The 23,115-nt window shown below is 43.0% G+C and overlaps 1 protein-coding gene across 1 annotated transcript in view; it reads left to right on the plus strand.

Moving 5' to 3' along the window:
• Positions 1–22,785, plus strand: part of LOC116873265 (prothrombin-like) — a 35,087-nt gene extending 12,302 nt beyond the window's left edge. Inside the window, 1 exon segment of the mRNA XM_032867018.1 lies at positions 21,665–22,785. Coding sequence (XP_032722909.1) covers positions 21,665–22,659 — 995 coding nt within the window. The 3' untranslated portion in view covers positions 22,660–22,785.
• The last annotated feature ends 330 nt before the right edge of the window (positions 22,786–23,115 follow it).

The following is a 23,115-nucleotide window of genomic DNA, read 5'->3' on the forward strand; positions in this document are numbered from 1 at the left end:
ATCAAACAGAAACTCTTCCATCTAGGTATTAGCCATATTTATTTGGTAAATCCCCTATCGATGTCAAAATAAAAGCCGAACTTTATACCCATGTAGGTGAGAAATATTTTTGGAACACACACAAAAAATCGTTTTGAAAGTATTTACATAACTATTTGGAGAACAGGTCACTGAAAAATGTGTCTACTTCCGTGAACATAAGGCAAGAATTTGCGACTTCATAGACACTTCAAATCTTGCCTTAATTAAAAGTTAAGTTGGGACGCCTGGCTGGTTCACTCAGTAATGCTTTTGACTCATGACCTTAGGGTGGTGAGTTCAAGTTCCACATTGGACATGTTGCCTATTTAAGAAAAAAAAAATGTTAGGGGAAATTAAAATCAGTAATAATAGAATTATTCCCAAACATTAAAGGCAAATGGAAAATGGGCATCGATAATAAATGTGTCCTGTTACAATTTCTGGAGTTTTAAAAAAATTGAGGATGTGTGTCTTTGAACATGTGGGTCTTATAAACTCTGGCAAGCCTGTTAGAGCATCCATTATTCCAAAGCAAGGAAGACCAAGAAGGAGAACATCCCTCTTCACCCACTATGTTGAGGAGTGTGGGCAATAGTCTTCGGCCGGTGGTCCTTTCCTGGAGGAAAGTCCGTCCTCAAAAACCAGTTTCTTGGAGGGCAGGGTCTGCCTGAAGGAAGGCTGGGCTTGACCTCCAGAGACAGAAACAGAGCATTCTGTGCCCCGGCAGAGGGCCCACTGATGACACGCATGTCTCAGAATCACCGGGGCCAAGGCCCACCTCTAGCTTAGCCAGCCAGGGAGCTGCTCGGCGTCAGGCCAGGGAGCTCCCTGATGTCTTTGCTTTTCAATGCAGGAGACCCTATCTTCTTTGTTCTTGCCTTCTTGTCCTGGGCCTCTCCTTCGATGTTGGTTGTTCAGCGCGGAGGTACTTATTCCCTGAAAATTGGACCCACTGTACTTCCAGATGTTGGAAATCTGAAAGCAGTCTTGGCCCCAGGGAGAATTTCCTTTGAGAAATCACTAAGTTTGTCATGAGCAGCAGGTGTCACTGTTGCAGCAGAGAACCTGCCAGGGCCCTGGCCAGCACAGGGATATTTTTACCCTAAGGAGAAAAGGCCCAATGTGAGACACAAACTTGGCAAAAGAAACTCCGAAAAATGAATGTGGAGCCTCATAAAAGGCTGTAAATTATCAGCATGTCTTTAAAGGCTGAGTTGTCGGCTTTGAGCACCCATCCTTTTGGATGAGAGACAGTGGGGCTGGACCAATACGTCCCTATGAATGAGCTCCCCGAGATGGGCAGTGGCAATCACCTCCTTGAGGTCCAGGCTGCTGTCCTGGCCCAGGAAAGATAAGAAGGGAGGTATGTCTCCTGACCACAGACCCGGGGAGCACACGGGAATTTGCTAATGTCTGGTGCTTGAGTCCTAGATTCCTGATGACAGCGTCAACAAGGAGCTTTGCAGGGAATCAGAGTTTATCGATCTGCTCAGGGACAGCCAGGGAGAACAAAAGCTAAAATGTGCTTTTCTCTCTGCAGACATGCTTGTTTGTTTCAAGGCCAAACATCGTGACATATAAATAAGAAGTCAGAGTTGACCAACCTTTAGATGCACACAAACATGGCCTGTTTCAGTACATGGGACTTGGAAATGCAACTTCCCATGTTCCTATGGATTTAAGTACACTGTGTGCACCTCACAGACAGAGAAAACCAAAGTCGTGAAGAAAAAGGGCAGAGGCTGAGCTGGGACTGGTTGGGTCTAGAGTGAGGTCAGCTGTCTTCCCAAACAGGAGCCATGATCCCCTGGAGGCCGTTTTGGGGGCAGGTTGGGGATCTGCGGTTGTCAATTAGTTGAGTATCTTACTCTTCCTGCAGGAGCCAAGCTTCCGGGGGAATTGCCACGGCATCTACAGGCCCAAGCCTACATGTGCCCATCAGGGACGCCTTCTGGGTGGGGCCCACTTCCTTCATCTATTTGCCTTCACTTCCTCTCAGAATCTTGACTGCAATGGTACCAATTTCTAGCAGATCAAATACCTATTTCTGACAACTTTAACCCCAAATATCTGAAAATCACAGGAGAATTAGTTGAGAAGGGGCCAAACCCACACGAGGGAATGAAGAACAGAACCTCCACATTTTGTTAGGCCTATTCCTACAGAGCTTCCATTACTGTCTGTGTAGTGATTCGAATAGGAAGTTCTTCAGCAAGTGTGATTAAGACAGTCAGCTCTACGACGGTCCCTCCTCCTCCATTCATCCTCTTAGCTGCATTCACTGGTGCACTTCCTAAGACACCTGGGTTTCCTGCCCATGTCAGTGCTAGAACATCCCTTCCTTTATTATGTTCTTTTAGTAATTTTAAGAAAGTCCTCGATTTCCAGTTGCAGTTGTTAACATATCACCATAAACACCTTGTTCTTCTTGACCGTATTCCCCTACAGGCTTGCGTTGCTCCCTTTGCTTTGCCTGCCTCAGCTAATAACTCAGTAAAGCATCACGGGGCAGGTGGGGGACTTCTCACTCAAGTTTTCCCCATTGTCTTCCCCCAAATGACCTTACCTGTCCCACTATAAACATTCTGTGGTTTCTAATATTATTAATATTGGAAGAGTTCTTTAAAGTCTGTCATTTGCTTATTTGTATTCCTGTTTGAAAAATAACTTCTAGATTCAGTTCTGACACGATAGGAGAGCCATGTCCTCCCATCTTTGGATTTTAACCATCTTCCCATGATGGAGGTTCAAGGGCTCAGGGCTCTAACATTTAACCAGTTCGTGTCTATTGATAGGTAATTGAGGTAAGAGTCGTCAACTGGCCACCCTGGTCCTCATGGGTCCCCTCGAGCAGTCTCAACACCCATCCAGTTTGCTGATCTTTGAGGAAATGAAGCTGAAGTCACAGCGTCCCACCTTACCGGTGAGCCTCACCTTCCCCCCAACCCCAGGGCAGCTGTCCTTGTGGAAGGGCATCCTGCCAAGGAGAAACCCTTTATCTAGTCCCCAAGTGAGGCAAAATATTTAACCTTCAGCCCTACTGCTTCATCTTCTGGAAAATGAGTGAATATTATCAAAATCACCAGTAGTAAGTTTTGAGTGGATAATCAAAAACAGAAAATAAAAATAGGTAATTATTCCAAATAAAAGGACCCGCAAGGAGGTGGTGGCTGCAGACCTGTGCTTGCCTGTGCATTGTTCAGTCTGGAGAGCTTTTAGTGCCAAGAAGCCTGGGTCTCTTTTCCTAGGACCTGCATGAGGTGGGTACACTGGGAAACAGTCTGTTCCCTTGGCTCCACGGTGCTGTGCTTCTGAGCAGAGAGGTAGTCAGGAAACTTAGATCTTGAGCTACCTTCTTGGGTTCTTTCTGAAGTAAATGCTGGGCATTAAGAAGGGAGAGTAAGGCAGAAAACAGAGAAACTTGGAAAGAAAAAGATCAAAGAAATAGTCTGTAAAAATGGCTAGCGTAAGATCCAAATTTCCTCAAGTTTTGGGCTGGAGCTTGAGTCTGTGTTGAATCTAGCTTGAAAGGAATAGGCTGAATTAGGACAAAAAAAGAGCTACCGTTTTCTGATACTGCTGAGATTGATGATGATTAAATAGAATAAAAATATACAGCATCACAGAGGGTTAGGGGGTATGGCATACTGGTACACAGCTAGTGGGACAACAGTTTGTCATAACCTCTCCACAGACTACATTAGAAACCTTAAAAATGTTCATTGCTTTGACCTGCTTCTAGGGATTTATACTAAGGAAATTCTTACTCAAGTGCCAACATATATATACACAAATGTTCATTAAAGTGTTTGTTTTTAAAATAAAAACAATAACAAAAGTTAATCGACTGAGATGTGAATAATATAAGGCTGTGTATCAATAGTATTACACCCACGTGATGACATGCACAGCCATTGAGATGATAATGAACAGTATGGAGCATTGTAATGAACATACCATGAACATCATGAAATTGTTAATATGAAGACCTGATAATCTGTTACAGAAAGCATATACAGTGTGATTTCATTGTGTAATTTAAGTGTGTATGTTACAAATCTGTAGGAAATAAAAAGACAATCTCCAAAAAGGCCATAAGGAGATAAAAAAGATGCCCCCCCCTACAAGAACTAGGTTAAAATGAATCAAAAGCAAGTTGGTATTCATACCCCCTTATCACTGGAGAGGAGACGCAGGATTTTGTCCTTTCCTTCTTTTTTCTTCTCTGAATTTTCTGTTTGTCCACATAGCCATGCATTATTTTCATACTGAAACAATCAAAGCTGAAATAAAATGGGTAAAATGTCAACCTGAATTTGAATATGCTTTCCTTAAAAGAAGAAATCAACAGTGATCTGATTGACCTTTGTTTTTAAAGTGAATTCTCTATATTTAAGGTTTTTTTTTGTTTGTTTGTTTTTGTTTTTTTTTTTTTAGTTTAGGACCCTTTGAGTTCCTCCCAGTTCCTCCCAAGCTACAGTTTGGAAACGCCAGCCGCCATCTGTTCAAGTATTGACCTAGATCATCAGGGAAGAAAATTTGTGCTCGGAAAAGAAATACAGAAGAGAATTCTGAGATTGAAAAATACAATCAGAACACAAAACAAATTGCTCTGCCTGAGGGAAAAACCGAGGGGCTCAGGCTGCTGGGTCCTGTTGCCCTCCAAGATTGACTTTACCTCTGTAATTCTTTCTGCAAAGACATGGTTGATAGGATGGATGGAATGTATGTGCATATATCTTCACCTGTATTCTCTTGCAATGAAGAAAACTGTCCTCTCTTACTGTTTTGATGAAGACACACTTGAAGATGCTGTTCCTGGTTTGTTTGTTTGCTTGTTTTTTGGAGTGTGATTAAAAATATTTAATGACTAGTTCAACCCTGAGTATGAACTCATCAGAATGAATGCTAGTCTTTAAGGAAGAAAGGTGCTTGTGAGTGTATTTGCATGGTGATGGAATACCAGGGGAACTCAGGTATATTCACATGACTTCCAATTTAATCATTTGGTTTGGAAGAACATTTTGTTTTTTCTCTTTTGTAGCAGGAGGATCTATAGTCATTCAATGCACCTGCTAAGCTGATGGGTAACTTAGAATGTTGATTAGTGTCTACTCCTCTTTCTTGTGGACCTTCTTTAGCTGGAGGATGATGGTCTGACTGATTACGGGGATCTCTGGATCCTGGCCGAAGAGGGTTTAAACCTCAGTTGCAGACCTCATCAACTCCATGGTCTTAGGCAGATTATTTAAGCTTTTGAGGCTTAGTGTCTTAAACCCCCAAATGAGGGTAAAATTATTTATCTTGCACAACTGTAGCACAGTTGAGATAATATAAAGCAAGTCCATCAAGAACAGATACATAATCAGTAGTAGCTCTTCTTATAAATGTCATCGATGCAACAAAGTTAAAGTTGGCTTTTAGATGAAAACCTGCCTCACTTGGAGGCTGTTTTCTGAATATGAAATAATCTAAAAGACAAGCTGATTCTGCAGCCAGTGCAAATATTAATTAGCAGTCTAGCAAGAAGCAGGTCACAATGCTGAATGTCAATGTGCTGAACTCCCAGTTACAAGACAGTAGCACCTTGCTAATTTGTCATTAAGGGGCCCCTGGAGCTGAGAGAGATGACAAAAATCTGTGTGAAGAAGGAATTCTCACTGCCTAAATCAAGCTTCTGCAGTTCTGTAAAAATGTGCTACTTTCATAAGTTTTGCTTTGGAGTTTTTAATGATATCCGCATAAATGACAGGGTCTTCTGTAGGTGAAAATTTACCTCTTCAAATTAGGTTTGGCATTTTTTTTTTTTTCATCTCCAGTGACAAAATCTTCTTCTCACTGGGGACCTGAAACTAGAGACTTGTTCAAATTTAAATTTCTTTCTGAATTAATTGTTATTCAACTACCTAAAAATTTTGCAACTGGCTCTGTCTTCAAAATCAATTCATTCTATTGTATTATCATTGGGAAATGTCTAGATTACTTGGCATTTCCACATATGAGGAACTTTAGCAGATTCAACCCAATGAGAAAATTAGTAGGATCCATTTCAGATGGGGATTTTGTGCTGAAAAAGCCAACGTTTGGAAGAAGCCTATGTTTGATTTCTAATTCCAAAGAGAGTGTATTGCCTTTGGCCACATGGGTAAAATGGGGACGATTTTTCCAACCTGACAGGATTGGTGGAGATATATGTGATGTGCTACAGCCCAGTGGGTACTCTGTAACCAGTAGTCGGAAATTCCTCTTCACACATGTACACATGTTAGGTCAATATTGCTGGGGGGGTGGAGCTCAAGTACCAAATTCTATTCTCAATCTCAACATTTTCACCTCTAAAAAATATTTAAGAGAGGTTTGGAGTTTCCAGATGTTTTCTGTAAGGACCTACTAAAAACAGGGAGGTACTTGTTTGTATGACGGCATCTTAGTAAGAACTTGACATACCAGGGAATGGCGCAATTGTCCAAGTGGCCTCGTGTACAAAACCCATCCTAAACATGCTCTCCACAATTAGAGGTTTTGATGGCTTTTTAAAAAGATTTATTTATCTATTAGAGAGCGAGAGAGCATGTGCATGAGCAAGAGGGAGAGAGAGCAAGAGAATCCCAAGCAGACTCCCCGCCCAGCATAGAGGTCAACACGGGGCTGGATTTCAAAACCCTGAGATCATGACCTGAGCTGAAATCAAGGGCATGTTCCACCAACGGAGCCCCCCAGGCGCCCCACACGATTAGCATGTTTGAACTGCAGTTCTCTTCAGGGTGTCTGGCCACTTCACATGTGCCTGGTGATCCAGAATGAAAACCCTGGAGGGCTGCCCAGGGTCTCACACCATGAGCTTCCTTTTGTTGACAGGGATCCAGGTCTTACAACAGAGTCCATCTTGTAGGCAGGATATGGGTCAGGGTGGTGGAGGCAAACATGCTGCTTCAGTCAGCCCGCGCTGAGGGGCCGGACCTGGGGTCTGTCTCGGGTTTACCTGTCATGGGCTATGGGTACCCTCAAGTGGGCACGTTTTCTCTCGGGTGAATATCCCATCCAAGAAACTGCACCCCCCCCCGCCACACCCTGATACTGAGTTTGGAAAGCTAATATGCCCGAGGCTAGGTTTGCATGGGAAAGTTTCTTGTTCCATAAAGAAATAACAAAGAAAACTAGTCATAGACACTGCCATGCAAAAAGTGATTTAGTGATTGTAGCCTGCGTATTCTAACCGGTCTCGTTTTTATGCTTTAAGAGTTCATACCAGAAGGAGGAGAGTCAACTAGAGTTTTGCCCGTGTGGTAGTCTTGTGAGGTATATATTTAGAAACAACGTTGAGCAAATACTTAAATTCCTCAATTCAGACACATTCCCTAACATTATTTCATATTCTTTTGTCATAATTTATATTAAGAAGGTTTGTCTTCCAAGGTGCAATGCATAATTGTGTATCCATAATAATGTGTCTTTGCCTATAAATTTGTGATAGGGAGCCAGCGCTCTTTTTCATGAAAAAGCTTTTAACAGTCAACCTCTAGGTTCTAATGAAGTTGTATTTATAATCCCAAGAGATAAACCATTTAGTGATGCCCAACACTTTTACAGTGTAAATTTTTTGTCTGGTCTTGCCCTGAGACACTGAGCTTATTTAATCTTCACGAAAAATCTATAATTGGGAATGGAGTAGTATTATTTCCACGTTATAGAGGGGAAAACCCAGGCACGGAGGGATTAACGATGTTGTCCAAGATCACAGAGCTTGTCAGGGGCAGAAGCTGCTATTGGGCCCAAGCAGAATGAGTTCAGTGTGTGTAGAACCACTATGACTGCATGGCTTTCACCAAAAGCAGTTACTTTGGTTAAAACATGCAGGCTTGGGAGTCAAGAGTCCCAGACCCTTCCATGTGACTTTCTCCTTGGGGACAGTGGTTCTCAGTGAGGACATGGAGCAGCCCTCTATCCTCAACATTTCCTTAGCTCTAGCTACACTACTCTGTAGTTTTTTTTTTTTTTTCTCCAGTCCTATTGCTTTAAATAGCATCTGAACTCCCAAATGTATATCTGAGTCTCTCCCCCGAACCCCGGCCTTCTATAACTACCGATCGACCTCATATTTCTTGTTGGATATTTAGCTGGATCATCATTTTAATGTGTCCCAAACTGAACTCCTCATCCCACCCCCCTACACACACGCAGGACCGCAACACTGCTTCCCATCCCAACAGGTGACAGCCGGTCGTCACACATGCCCAGCCAGGCAGCAGGAAGTCATATCTTTTCCCCACTGCCCTTGTAAGACAAGCCTGGATCCATCTTCAGAGTAAACCCAGGATCTGAGCCCTCACCATGTCTGCTCCTCTGGCTAACCCAGACTGCCCTCATCCCTCCCTTGGATTATTGCAACTGCTCCAGATTTTCTCAGGCTTCTCTTCTTGCCTCCAGAGTGCAATCTGTTCCTGACATGGGAGTGGAGGGACCCCTTTCTGGAAGTCCCATCATCTCACAACCTTCTGGTGGTCTCCATGTCACCCTAAGTAAGAGCTACAAGTATTCCCTGAGCTGACTCCTCTCCGCTCTGCTCCACTGGCCAGCCCCTCACTCTCCTTCAAGCATCACCAGTGTCCTCCCTGTTCCTGGGATATGCTAAGCACATGCCCACCCCCGGGTCTCTCCCTGTGGTGCCTGCATTTGGATACTCTGCTGTCAGATAATCATATGGCTCCTTCCCTTCCCTTGGGTCTCTGCTGTGATGCCACTATATTGCAGAGGCCCAGCTTTGGACGCTCTAAAGATAGTCGCACCCTCTCTCACCACTCCCGGATGTTCTAACCCTAACCTTGCTTATTGCTCTTCACGACATTTGATATCACTTAACACACTCTGTAATTGTGTTGCTTATTGTCTGCCCCTCCTACTCCAGCTCCTATCAGAACACAGTCTCACGGGGACAGGGACTGTATTTTTTTGTTGTTGCAGACTTTGGAGTGTCCATAGCAGTCAGGAAATAAATATCTGTTGAAGGAAAGAATGCGTGCATCTCCCAGAAACGTCCGGGTTTCACGGAGCACAGCCATCTGGGCTTAGCGGCGAGGACAAGGGTGACGGGGAGGAAGTTGGAACCCGGACAGACTGGGCTCACTCCCGGCGCCAAGAACCAGGAATCTCAATAACGTGCTCCCATGTAGGGACGGGGGTTAGTGGAAGGAAGAAGCTTTGATTTTTCCACGCCATTGTCAACACCCAGGCAGCCTGGTCCAAGGTGGGATGCAGGACATGACATTTGTAGAAAAAGCATAAAAAATTTTGGTCTGTTTGGGGTGACAGTGTGTGACGGGGATCTAGACACTGAAAAGAGCGAGGGAAGGGACCAAGGCAGCAAGGCAGGCGTGCTGGCAGGTGGCAGGAATGGGGCATCCCAGCGCTGCTAGATCCACCTGGAGAGCGTGGGTGCAGGAGCGCGGCTCCATGCGGACTAGGTCGGCGCACTCTAGTGGGTGGCAGGGGCTCTGAGGGGTCATTCCCCGGGGGCGGGATCCAGCAGGTGCCGCCAGGCAGCACCTGTAGCCTGCGGCGCAGGGGAAGGCAGGGCTGACACCTCTCGCGGCAGCCTAACAGATTACCTTTCTGGGGGCGCCTCCGGCTTCTGTTGATGGTATTTACCTTCTGTTCCTTTTTGGTTTGTTTGTTTGTTTAAAGGGAGCTGAAATAACCTCACACAACATCACACCACTTGAAAATAAAATGAATGTTGAGATTGTTTTCACAAGGAGATAATGAGGTAAACAAACACCTCTCTCTCCTGCCCACCTCTCTCAGGTGGGCCCTGCCGTCAGCGCAGCCTCGGTGCTGAGCTCGAAGCACGCTCTCTCACGTGCAGATGCTCTCCCAGATGGCAGTGGTGGCAGCAGCCCTCTCCTCTGAGAAGCCTCGTGCCTGGACAGCGGCCGACCATCAGCTGTGTCCCCTGCCTCCTGCTGCAGCTCTACCCCCGGCCAGTGCGAGGTGTGTGTCCTTCCCGTTGTCCCCACCCCTCCACATGTACGGATCGTCTGGATCTCCGCTCTGCCCAGACCAGCGGCCTCGTTGATCTCTCCATATGGTTATCTCCGAAGAAAGCATCTCACTTTGTAAAATCTAACGTTTTGTCTCTTCAACCCTGTTTTGGTCCAGGGAGAGACACCACTCTCTGTCCTGGGCTGTCTCCTTGGGGTCAGCATCTATCTCCCCGTGGAGACCACATCAAAGCCAGGTGGGCCTTGTTCCCAAACACGTGCAAGCCCACGGGCATCGTCTTATCTTGACGGGTTCAATAATCAAACACAGAACGTCCTGCTGACCTGACAGCTGAGATACAGGCCGTGGAAGCCCGCTCCCCTCTGCCCTGCCACCTTCCGGCCGCGGGGATGTCAGTGAGGTACTGAGCGCGGTCCCTGGAGGGATTTGTTTCCAGCACATAATGGACCATGTTCCCGGATCATCCATCCCTTTACAGTTTTTAGAGATATTTTCCCAGAAATATATAAATCGTTTTTTTAAACCGCACCAATAATCCCTTAGGAAATCCCTAAGGGAGGACCAGAGGTGTGAGTGTGAACGAGGAGAGGAGAGAAGCAGAGGAGAACAGCAAGCTGTTACCTGGCGGGCATTTGCTAAACGTTGATGATGAGATTCAGCGTTCGAGGCTGAACACTGAGCACAAGGTCACACAAGGGCAAAGTCTCAGCCATTATGGGAGAGCCGGCAAATCTCCCATCTTGCTCATCCTTTAAATGACCTAGCTCTGGCATAAGAGTAACTAGAAAGCACCCTCTCTCCAGCTAACTACAAGGAAAACTTCCTGTCTTGAGCCTTTGTTCTAGGTTGAAGGTAAAAGAAATCTTCCCTGAGAATTCAAAACCACAAGGCGAGCCTCACAGAGGCATAGAGATTGAATTCACAGTCCTTGTGTAGTCTGAGAAATGTCAGCCAGGGTGCAGGTCTCCAGGCACCTGATAAAGGACATATAATTCCTCTTTGAAGGAGCTTACCTTGTTAGAAAGGTAGATCCTAAAAAAAAAAATAATAATAAAAAAATTAAAAAAAAATGAAATCAATCCTCAGGACCCACTGCAGACCTCCTCAATTAAAATCCATAAACACATTTATACACTGAAATCCTGCGGCATTCCAGAGCAGCGACTCACAGTGAACCATAAAACACACAATGAGTCAAAGCACCATGAGCAGGTATGAGCAGGAATAAGAAACGATAGAATCACACCACAAAGATGTTAGATATTGCCGTAATCAGATGACAACTGCCTGAAAACTTTGCTTCTGAAAACTTAGGAGTCATCTGGTAATATTTTTATTTGGTAATTCTGATGCTGGACAGGCCGAGGTTCCGAGGAGGAGGGTCTCAGGCCCCTTGCCAAGAAGGCTCTTGGCTTTGCACAAGAAAGAATTCAAGAGCAAGCCACCGCCACCGAGAGAAAGGGACAAAGATTTATTAAGTATGGAAGTAAGAAAGGAGCTCTTCACAAAGCAGTGGTCTGTCCTTCCTGATGGGGAAGATACCCAGCCCTTTACCTTGAATGAAGGGTTTTATAGGCTTTTTAAAATTTGCTAACCATACAGGAAGGGGGCTTCTTTTTTAACTTTGGGTTTATCAATTATATTGGGCAGTTTTTCCATTCTTGTAAATGATTGTGGAGTAACCCACAGGGAGCGACGTAACAATGTCCAGCCTTTGTGGGAGGGGGGTCTTGTGGTCTTCCATGAATTGGATCTTGTGACTCTTTTTATGACCTGTTGACTTTTAGGTTAAGGGTCAGCCTCAAACCAAGAGGGCTTTACTCTGGTCAGCTTGTTTCCTGAGTGTATCTTCCCTCGTGCCTCGACTCCGTAAGTCTGAATTGGTCTTGATATTTTGCATTTCTAAAAAACTCCCAGGTGTTGCCACTGCTGCTGATCTGTGGACCACACATTACAGTAAAGTTTTAAGGTCATGTTTAATACGCTTTATTAGTTTTCTGTTGTTCCAAAGAAAAATACAAAAATTTAGGTCGGGCAAGTTTATGATCTCACAGCTCTGTGATTAGAAGTCTGAGCTGGCTCAGTTGAGTTCTCGGACCCAGATTTCAGGAATCCAGAATTAAGGTGTCAGCTGGCCAGGCCTTCATGAAAAGTCTCTGGGGAGAACCCACTTCCAGGCTCATTCATGTTGTGGGCAGAATCTTGTTCTTTGCCATTGTACGTTCCTTCCCAGCTGCTATGTGGGGGCCACCATTTACACTAAGAGGCCCCTTTTGGTTCATCTCATGGATGCGCCTGCATCTCAAAGCCAGCAAATTTACGTTGTACCCGGCACCACTGATTTTCTCTCTGCTGCATATTTTTTTGGTTCCTCCAGGACAAGTTACCTTTGAAGGCCTCCCATAATTATCCAGTCCTTCTGGATAATGCAAGCTAATCTCCCTGTCTTAAAGTCAGTTACATCTGCAGAGTCACCCTCACCATTTAGAGCAATATGCTTGTGAATTCCAGGGATTAGGACTTGGACATTTTGGTGGGGTTCAGGGCATGTCTCTACGTTACATGTATTAAGAGATATTGGGAAAGCTTGATGATATTTTTGGAAAGAAGAGTAAAAAATAATTAAGATGGTTGTTTACAGAAATAAGTGAAATATGGGAAAGAGTAGATGAAAGACTAGACATGGTGTGAGAACTGGTGACATTACATGGGGTGTGGGGGAGAGAGAGAATGGGTGTCACAGATAAAGTGAAGTTAACACACATGCAGAAGAGATAGAAATTGTTAATCTGTGCCAGTCTGGAGTCTGAAGGAGATAATAGTGAGGACAACAGATGAAGATATATTGAAGGATTTAATGGAGTAAACATTTCCAGAATTGTTAAGAGAAATCTGTCCTTAGATCCAGAAATCTCAGTAAACCCAAATTGGTTGGAAAAAAAAAAAAACCCTCTTACAAAGATACAACCCAATGACACTGGGAAGAACAAAAACAAAGACCATTGTAACTGTCTAGGAAGCAATCTAGGACCATTATGGATTTGAAAGACTGTTTGGACAGAAGTTTCATAGACTTAAATCCCCATTTTGAGGGCAATTCTGAAGGAGAAATGGGAATGTTACCAAATCTCTTGACTCTCATAACACAGCCTGTTCTCATCTCCCTTCAGTATCTCTGCCTACTCTCTCTGCCCTGATTCAGGTTCATCATCTCCAGCCCAGACACTACATTCTGTGGTTTCTCAAGACTCAGTCCCAGTTTCTCACCATCTTTAACTTTTCCTCAGGAACTTTCATCTGTATCTCCAGTTTTATTACCACCTGGCACAGACCACGTTGAATCATGTGTTATGCCCACATTTCTCCTCTGTGCATCATTCCATATTTCCAAATGACAACTTGATGTCTCCATCTGGTATTTCAAAGGCAGCTCAGGTTCAACATTTAAGAAGTTGACTTCGTGGTATGTTTACTTCAAACCTATCAACTGCTCTGTGGCATGGCAAGGATATCCGTTGTCTTAAAACGAGAATCCCCTACATCAAGAGGCAAATCCAGCCTGTGGCCTGTTTCATACATCCCATCAGCAAGGAATAGTCTGAACATTTTTTAATGGTTATTTAAAAAAATAAAAAGCAGAATAAAATAAAACAAGAACATGCAACAGAGTTCACGTGTGGCCTCCAAAGCTTAAAATGGGAAAAAACTTGGGATCCTGACTTAAAGTGACATTTGACACTTGATGATCCTTCATGTGCCACATCCAACTCACAGAATTTTATCACTTTGCCTTATGAGTGTTCCAGGAATCTTTTCAGTTCTGTTAATCATCACTGAGCCACCATAGGTAGGAACCTGATGATCTTTCCCCTAAACTATCTCTGTAGGATCCTAATTATGGGTTGTTTCCCTGAGTCCACTCTAAGAGAGTATGAGTTGCGAGGGGCACCATCAGAGAGAGGACCTTTTGTCCTATGTCTGCTAAAAGTCATTTGGTGGCTTTGCACTGGTCCTCAAATAAAGACCAAATCCATAGCATAGTTTATAAGACATGCTAAGGTCACTACTATTTTCTGTGCTCCATTGGCATTATTTCAATTACCAAAACATGTCCTTCTTCCTGCCATTGGACCCTTGCACAAATGCTTTCCCTGTGTCTGGAACATCCTTCAGTCTTTACTCACTTCTCCTATGAAATGATTCTGTTCCTTCAAATCTCCTTATTGTTTAATAGTCTACATATATCCTCTCTGATCAGACTCATTTTTATTACTATATATTCTCTTTTGTAGTATTTATAATAGATGCAGTTTTATATTTATTTTTGATTCATAGTTTAATTCTGTATCTCTTGTTTTTATATTTAAAATTTACATATAGTAAAATTAACTCTTTGATATATAATTATGTGAGTTTTGACAGAGGCTTAAAACTATGTAGCCCTAAGTGGAATAAAGTTACAGAAGGGTCCTATTACCCAAAATCAACAGTCTAATGGTGTCCCTCCCAACTCATACTTCAACTCTGAAAACCACCGATCTGTTCTCCATTCCTATCATTTTGCCTTTTTCAGAGAGTCACTTAAGTGGAGTAATAAAGTACATACCATTTTGAGTCTCATTTCCCTCAATTACCATAATGCATTTGAAATGTAACCTTATTACTGCATTTGTCAATAATTTCTTCATTTCTACTGCTGAATAGCATCCATGTGCTATATTTTATTTGTCCATTCACATTAAACATCATTTGCATTATTTCCATGTTTGGTGATTATTGATAAGACACCTGTAAACTTTTCATATGGATTCACCATTGTTTTTATTTACTGAGGTCTCCTCTGATTTCTTTCATCATTGTTTTATACTTTTCAACCTATAGTAACCGTCCATGCATTGTTAAAGTTAGGTTTTAGTGTCACTGAAAATCGTATTTATTTATTTTTTTTATTTCCTGGTGTCTATTGCAAAAGGGCAATTAATTTTGTGTTCAGATCCCTTTTCCTGCAATGATTTAAAACTCACTCATTAGGTCAGAGACTATTTTTGTAGGTTTTGTGGTATTTTATTTTATTTTTTTTTAAATTTCTTTTCAACGTAACAGAAGTCATTGTTTATGCACCACACCCAGTGCTCCATGCCATACGTGACCTCCATAATACCCACCATCTGGCTCCCCAGGTGGTTTTGTGGTATTTTAAATCATGTTGCTTTCTAAAAGAGATGGTCTCTTTCTTCCTTTTCAGGCTACAGACTTTTCCCTTTTGTTTTCCTGTTGTCTAGATTATCCAGCAACATACTGACTGGGGGTAATGGGAGTGGTCATGTTGGGGTCCGTTATCAAAGGAATGAGACTGAGACAAAATGAAAGTTATGTAGAGTTTTATTCACGCCAAACATCAAGAATTGACTGACCGGTCAGGGCCACCTCCAAAGAGAGCGACCAGCCCCAGCTTACAGGCTACCTTTTATTGGGCAGAACTGCAACCCATATCTTGGAATCTCAACCCACTGGGTTTGTGTCTCTTGCTGATTGGCTAGTTCCTTCCGGTCTGGTGACTTGTTATTTAAAATCACTCCATACCAGGAACCGTTACAAACAGTATTTTCTGGGAAGGCTTAGTCAGTTAACATATTCAGTGTGAATAATAAGAGTTAACATATTCAGTGTGAATAATAAGATCGTCGTCCTTCACAAGATGGAGTCATTTTGGTATGGGCAAGACCTTCTCACTGTTACAAACAGTACTTCGTACTGATTAGTTGTCTCTATCTGGCCTGACTCGTCCTTGTATTCTGGGCTCTGTTATCAGGAACTAGCCGACTACATTTAACTGGTTTTCTGGACTTGCTTTTAAGTAAGTTTCTCTGGGCGGGGTTCAATTTAAGTTTACTGCACAAACAACAAAATGGCTATTTAACCGAAATGGAGTCCTCTGGCTAAATAGGTCCTTACGGTCATCCTTGCCTGGGTCCTCATCTTAGAGGAGAAAGTGTAAAATCTTTCACAATTAAGTGTTAGCTATAAATATTTTGTGGAAGTTCTTTTCCGAGTTGGGGAAGTTCCATTTTATACCTAGTTTGCTGATATTTCATGTCATGAATAGATGCTGAATTTTGTCAAAGACTTTTTATGCATCAATGGAAATGATCATGTGATACTTGCTTTTATTTTTTAAAGATTTTATTTATTTACGTTAGAGAGACATAGAAAGAAAAAGTGTGAGCAGGGAGAGGGACAAGCAGACTCCACATGGAGTGCAGGACCTGAGGTGGACTTGATCCCACAACCTGAGATCATGACCTGAGCTGAAACCAGGAGTCAGCCCCCAACAGAATGACCCACTCAGGTGCCTCCACGATGCTTCTTTAGTCTGTGAATACGGTGAATTACCCTGATTTTTTTTTTAGTGTTCCATCAGCCTTGCCTTCCCGACCAACCTATCTTGGTCATGACATATTACTCTTTATATATATTGCTGTCTTCAATTTGGTAATTTTTATTTAATAGTTTTTGTGTCTGGTTTCATGAGAGGTTTTCATGATATTCTTGTAATTTCTTTGTCTGGATTTGATATTAAGCAATAGTGACCTCATGAAATAAGATGGGAAGAATTTCATCCTCTGCCTTTTAGGAAAGAATTATAGAACTGACAGAATTTTCTTTGTTAAATGTTTGATAGAACTCTCTAGTGAAACCAACTGGACCTTTTTTGTTGAAAGGTTTTTTAGCTGTGATTTAAATTATTGATCTGGTATAGGAAGAATCATATTTATCTATTTCTTCCGAGCAGTTTGGCAATTTGCAACTCTGAAAGAATTGTTCTATTTTACGGAAGCTGTTGAATTCATGTGGACAGAACTGCTCATGGAATTCTGATATTATCTGTAGATCTTAAGTGTCTCTAGTTCAGTTTCCTCTTCCATCCTTGAATTATACCATTTACACCTTCTCTTTTCGTGTGGGCAGTCAGATAGCACCTTATTGATTTTATTGAACTTTTCAAAGAATGAGCTTCTGATTTTATTGATTTTTTTTTTCTCTGTTGTTTTTGCAGTTGGTGACCACTGCTGAGTTCTGCAGTTCATTCACTGTTGGGGAGACAAAGGAGGAAAAACATCGATGAAACTCACTTTGGCTGTGAGTTGTTACTCAGCTTTCCACTTCAGCTCACGATCTATCTGATATCGCTTATTTGTCAAAGACCTGAAGGAGCTTTTTTTTTTTTTTAATTTTTAAATTTTTTTTACATTTTTTAATAAATTTTATTATTATTTTTTAAACATATAATATATTTTTATCCCCAGGGGTACAGGTCTGTGAATTGCCAGGTTTACATTTCACAGCACTCACCATAGCACATACCCTCCCCAATGTCCATAACCCCACCCCCCCTCTCCCAAAACCCCTCCCCCCATCAACCCTCAGTTTGTTTTGTGAGATTAAGAGTCACTTATGGATTGTCTCCCTCCAAATCCCATCTTGTTTCATTTATTCTTCTCCTACCCCATTAACCGCCCATGTTGCATCTCCTCTCCCTCATATCATATGATAGTTGTCTTTCTCCAATTGACTTACTTCGCTAAGCATGATACCCTCTAGTTCCATCCACATCATCACAAATGGCAAGATTTCATTTCTTTTGATGGCTGCATAGTATTCCATTGTGTATATATATACCACATCTTCTTTATCCATTCGTCTGTTGATGGACATCTAGGTTCTTTCCATAGTTTGGCTATTGTGGACATTGCTGCTATAAACATTCGGGTGCACGTGCCCCTTACCCTGAAGGAGCTTTTTGTATTCTGTGCAGAGTTTTCAGCTGTCATCAGTGGGAGAGCTAGGTCGTGGTGGGCTTGCTTCCTCTTGGCTGACAGTGGAAGTCTGCATGTGCTGGTGTTGTTAATGCTTCCCTTCTCTGTACTGCGAGTTCACTGACGTCAGAAAGTTGAAAAAGAAAAAAAAAGGTTGCATTTTTTATTCCTTATTTGTCCACCCTCTGGTAAAGCACCTGGTACATTAATATATGGCATTGTACATTGTGAAGTTCCTTGTTTTTAATTCACATTCAATGCAGTATCCTTAGTTTCCCATTAAGGTTATTAATGTATTGATTTTATTCCTTGTAAGATGGAATCTAAGGATCAAGGATGCATTTGTTTTCTATTGAATGCATAACAAATTATTACCAACATATCATCTCATAATACACATACATATTATCTCACAGCTTCTGTGGGTAAGCAGTTCATGTGTGGCTTATTGGTGCAACCTACTCCAGGCTATGACCAAGTTTTCAGCTGGGCTGTGTTCTCATCTGGAAGTTTGTTAGGGAAGAAGCCATCTCTGTGCCCATTCATGCTGTTGGCAGAGTTCGTTTGCTCATGGTTATATCACAGAGGCCCTCAGTGGCTCACTGGCTGACCCATGTCCTAGAGGTTACTGCACTTGGCCCTTTCCATGGGCACTTCACAAGAGACTGGTTTCTTCTTCAAGGCCAGCAGGTAAATCAAATCTCTCTCCAGTCCACTAGGTCATGATCTTATACAATGTGATAAAATCATGGAGTGATACCCTCTATCTTTGTCATAGAGCATAACCTAATCAACAGAGGAGCATCCTTGGCCATATTCTGTTGGTAAGAAAAAAGTCACTGGTTCTGTCCACATTCAAGGGAAACATATTCATGACACTAGGCATCACCTCAGGGGTTGTCCACCAGAAAGGAAGTCTAATACTTATTTATCTCACTTGAATATTCAGAAAACACTGGTAAAGTAATTCAGATCAAGAATGGGAGTAGAAACATGTCTCCTCTTACTTATTGTCATGTGTCTCGTTCCTTGTTCACATACAACAGAGCAGACCTATAGGGAATATACTGTAAATGAAAAAATGCATTAATGACTCAGCACTCGGGGCTTACCATTTGACACAATGTAGCTCTTCTGTTTGTCTTTGGCAAGAGGCGAGAGAGGATCCAGAATAAAGCCTACTGATCATTTGACTTCATTTCATTATCCCAAAGGTTCCCCCAAACCTAGAGCACTGTGTGTGTGGGTTTCACGGCACACAACACAGCTGGTGTTTGTAATGTCAAGGATGTACTCCCCATCCTGGCCCCAGAGTTCTACTCTCCACCCTGGCACAGTTGGGTCTCCTAGAGCAAGAATCCAGTTTGGGGTGGAATGCAGCATATATGACCAGGGAATCCAGCCATTCAACTGTTTCTTCAGTGAGACCATTTGATTGATTCTCTATGATGCATTGTATTGTCTAGTAAAGATCATGTTGAATGAGCTCAACTTATTGGAAATTACTTGCTAAGTGTCATTTTGACACCATCTCTATCAGTTAGGGAAACTGTAGAAAGCTGAATGATGCATTCAAAGCTTGTGTCTATGAATTCCAAGTGTAATTCTCCATTTCATACTGTTTCTGGCTCTCAGAACCTTGATGTCTTCCCCATAAGTTATGTGTACGATGTCTGTGTTTTTCCAGGTTTTCCTACAATATAAGTGAGGCACACCCACACGGGGAAGGCTAGGCTTCTTGAGTTTACGTGGACATTTTTCTAGTTCCAATCATATTTTCTACAGGTGCTTGTAAGTGCTTTTACTAACTACAGTAGCATGATCTTGAAAAGTTAGACTTCAGTGTTTGCAGCAGTAATGGGTTCCTTCCCAGGTACGTTTAAGAGCTCCAGAAGAGCTGGGTGCAGTGTGCTTCTTTCCTGTCATTGTGGTTTGAGATAAGATTGAATCCTATAAGAATGTCTAAGGTCAAATAAGAATATAATGGGTATGAAATTTACAGAGATTATGGAGACTAGATGGAGTCAGGGCCCTGTGCCGAAAGGTGATGGTGAATGCAGGGTTGGAAGAGTGAGGCACAGGTGGGTGGAGTGGGGAGGACCAGACACCTGCAGGCCAGCCCTTGTTCATCGACCAGAATAAGGTAGAAGAAGATAGTGTGAGAGCTTCCTTGCTTGCCATGCAGGACTCATTGTTTCCTGGCCTTCCTGATTGGACCTTGCCATGTCTTGATTCTCAGTCCGGACATTGAATATCTCCCCACTCCTTTAACATAAAACCCTGTGCTTACTGCCTTTTGCTCATGGTTATATCTAGCTCTGCTCCTAATATACCCTTCTTTATTTTCTCTCTTGAAGATCATCATCTCCATTTAAAATGGAATTGGGAGATTATCTTCTCTGAGAAACACTCGGTCCCTCTTCTTGGTCCATATCCATCATCAAAACATAGACCCACCCAAGGGTTCTTGGCCATTTCCTCCTCTGTCTTCTCTTCCACAGTGTGAGAGAAATGATAGGTTCTTCTTTTAATGTTTGTTTATTTCATTCATTTTAAAGTCAAGAAGTCTTTGCAGGATTCAGTGCTGTGGAGGACAGAATGACCCAGTTCTTGTATTTGAGACTTGACTCTAGTTGACAAGCTGATGCACCCACGTGGGGATGATGGATAGTAGGTAATGAAAACTAGCATTTGTGTGGTACTTCACAAGTCACAATCATTACCTCATTTGTTTATCACAAGACATATGGATCAGATAATATTGTCATCGCTTCACAAGTGAAAGAACTGACATGCAAATGGGTTGAGGTCTTTTCCAAGGACCACAATTATTGTTCAATAGTCATAATTAGAAATATAATTTTAGCCTTTCCACTCCAAATGTTATGCATTTTCCCTCCAAACCATGATGACTTTGGCCAAAATGAATGATGCAAATGACTTGGGTAGGTGTTTTTGTGGAAAGAATGCTTGTTTTGCTAAATTGGCTAGGGAAGGCTTTGCAGAGAATGCACTAATTGAGATACCTCTAAAAAAATAAAGAACGACTTGATCAATGAAGTAAACCTGAAAAAGAATTCATATAGGTATGAAAGCATGAACCTGTTGCATTTGGGGTGTAAATTTTCTGACTGAGGATAATTTCAGAAAGTTTTAAATTCTCATTAGAATTTTAGTGGCTCTTGAAGACAATTAGAGTATTAGTGGTTTTAGAGTGAGAAAATAAAACAATAATGTGGTACATTAAAGGTTCTAATTTGGAGGTGATCTTCAGTGGTTTGAATTATTGAAGGTTCCTGAAGGCTAGAGAACCCAATGGGAGACCTGACCGCATTCATGTGTGATTGTCACTGACAGAGTGCATGGGTAGTAAAATTATATTTAGAAAAGTGACCATTATATTATATCCAGATAAATCTTAATCCACTTTTGATATTTGACAAGAGATAATATTTAAGCAATAGAAAATGTGGTTTAGTGTTCTTAACAAATCACCACAAATAATGTTTGTGCACCTACCAGATACCCAGCATTGTTCCAGCTTCTGGGGATACCACAGTGAACAGTGCAAAAATGCCTCCATGGGTCTTCTGTTCTAGCATTAAATGTGCCCCCAATACATGGGGCACCTGGATGGCTCAGTGGGTTAAGCCTCTGCCCTCAGCTCGGGTCATGATCTCAGGGTCCTGGGATCGAGCCCTACATCGGGATCTCTGCTAAGCAGGGAGCCTGCTTCCCCCTCTCTCTGCCTGCTTCTTTGCCTACTTGTGATCACTCTCTCTCTCTGTCAAATAAATAAATAAAACCTTTAAAAAATGTGCCCCCAGAGGAGCCGGTGGAGGAGGTGGATGAGGACGCGCTGTCGGTGGACCTGGACGCGGCCATCGAGGGGCGCACAGGTGAGGGGGAGTTCCAACCCTTCTTCAGTGAGAAGACCTTTGGCGCCGGGGAGGCAGACTGTGGGCTGCGGCCTCTGTTCGAGAAGAAGTTGGTGAAGGACAAAACGGAACACGAGCTTCTGGAATCCTACATCGATGGGCGCATCGTGAAGGGTTGGGACGCGGAGGTTGGCCTTGCACCCTGGCAGGTGATGCTTTTCCGGAAGAGTCCCCAGGAGCTGCTGTGTGGGGCCAGCCTCATCAGTGACCGCTGGGTCCTCACTGCTGCCCACTGTCTCCTGTACCCACCTTGGGACAAGAACTTCACCGAGAATGACCTTCTGGTGCGCATCGGCAAGCACTCCCGCACTAGGTATGAGCAAAGCATTGAGAAGATCTCCATGCTGGAAAAGATCTACATCCACCCCAGGTACAACTGGAGGGAGAACCTGGACTGAGACAGAGCTCTGCTAAAACTCAAGAAGCCCGTCATCTTCAGCGACTACATCCACCCCGTGTGCCTGCCTGACAAGGGAACTGCAATCAGACTGCTCCGCGCCGGATACAAAGGTCGGGTGACCGGCTGGGGCAACCTGAAGGAGTTGTGGACATACAGCGCCACCGAGGTGCAGCCCAGCGTCCTGCAAGTGGTGAACCTGCCCATCGTGGAGCGGCCGGTGTGCAAGGCCTCCACGCGGATCCGCATCACCGACAACATGTTCTGTGCCGGTTTCAAGCCCAATGAAGGGAAAAGAGGGGACGCTTGTGAAGGTGACAGTCGGGGACCCTTTGTCATGAAGAGCCCCTTTAACAACCGCTGGTATCAAATGGGCATCGTCTCATGGGGGGAAGGCTGTGACAGGGATGGAAAATAGGGCTTCTACACACATGTGTTCCGCCTGAAGAAGTGGCTACAGAAGGTCATCGATCAGTCTGGAAGTTAGGGGGTGCTGTTCACTGCAAAATCATAGAAACCAATCCAGCAGGATTATTTTTGTGGTTTGTTCCTAAAGCTATATGGTTCCAATAAAAGTGGCTGTCAACAAGCAAAAAAAAAAAAAAAAAAAAAAGAATATATGAAGCCTTTAGCAACAGCCATTCTTTTGGGGGGATGGGGAAAACTAGGAAGGGAAAAGAGAAGCTGGTCATGAAAAAAATGCCTTGTTTTAGTAGTTTATGCCTGAGTGAATTGGGATGCAGCTATAAAAGGCTTTATAGTTGAAACTGAAGAAATTCAGCTGAATGAAAAAAAAAAAAAAGGTTGCTCCTGTGGGCAGCTGGATGAAAAGTTTGAGGCTTTGTTGTTGAGAACACTGGTCATTCTCATCAAACTGTTCAGAATATTCTGGTCTCCCAAGGCAATGCCCAAGTGGGAAGCAGGTACTGGAGCATTTTTTTTT

The sequence above is a fragment of the Lontra canadensis genome, unplaced genomic scaffold (assembly GCF_010015895.1).
Source record: "Lontra canadensis isolate GAN:19392208 unplaced genomic scaffold, GSC_riverotter_1.0 scaffold32, whole genome shotgun sequence".
Classification (NCBI taxonomy): Eukaryota; Metazoa; Chordata; class Mammalia; order Carnivora; family Mustelidae; genus Lontra; species Lontra canadensis.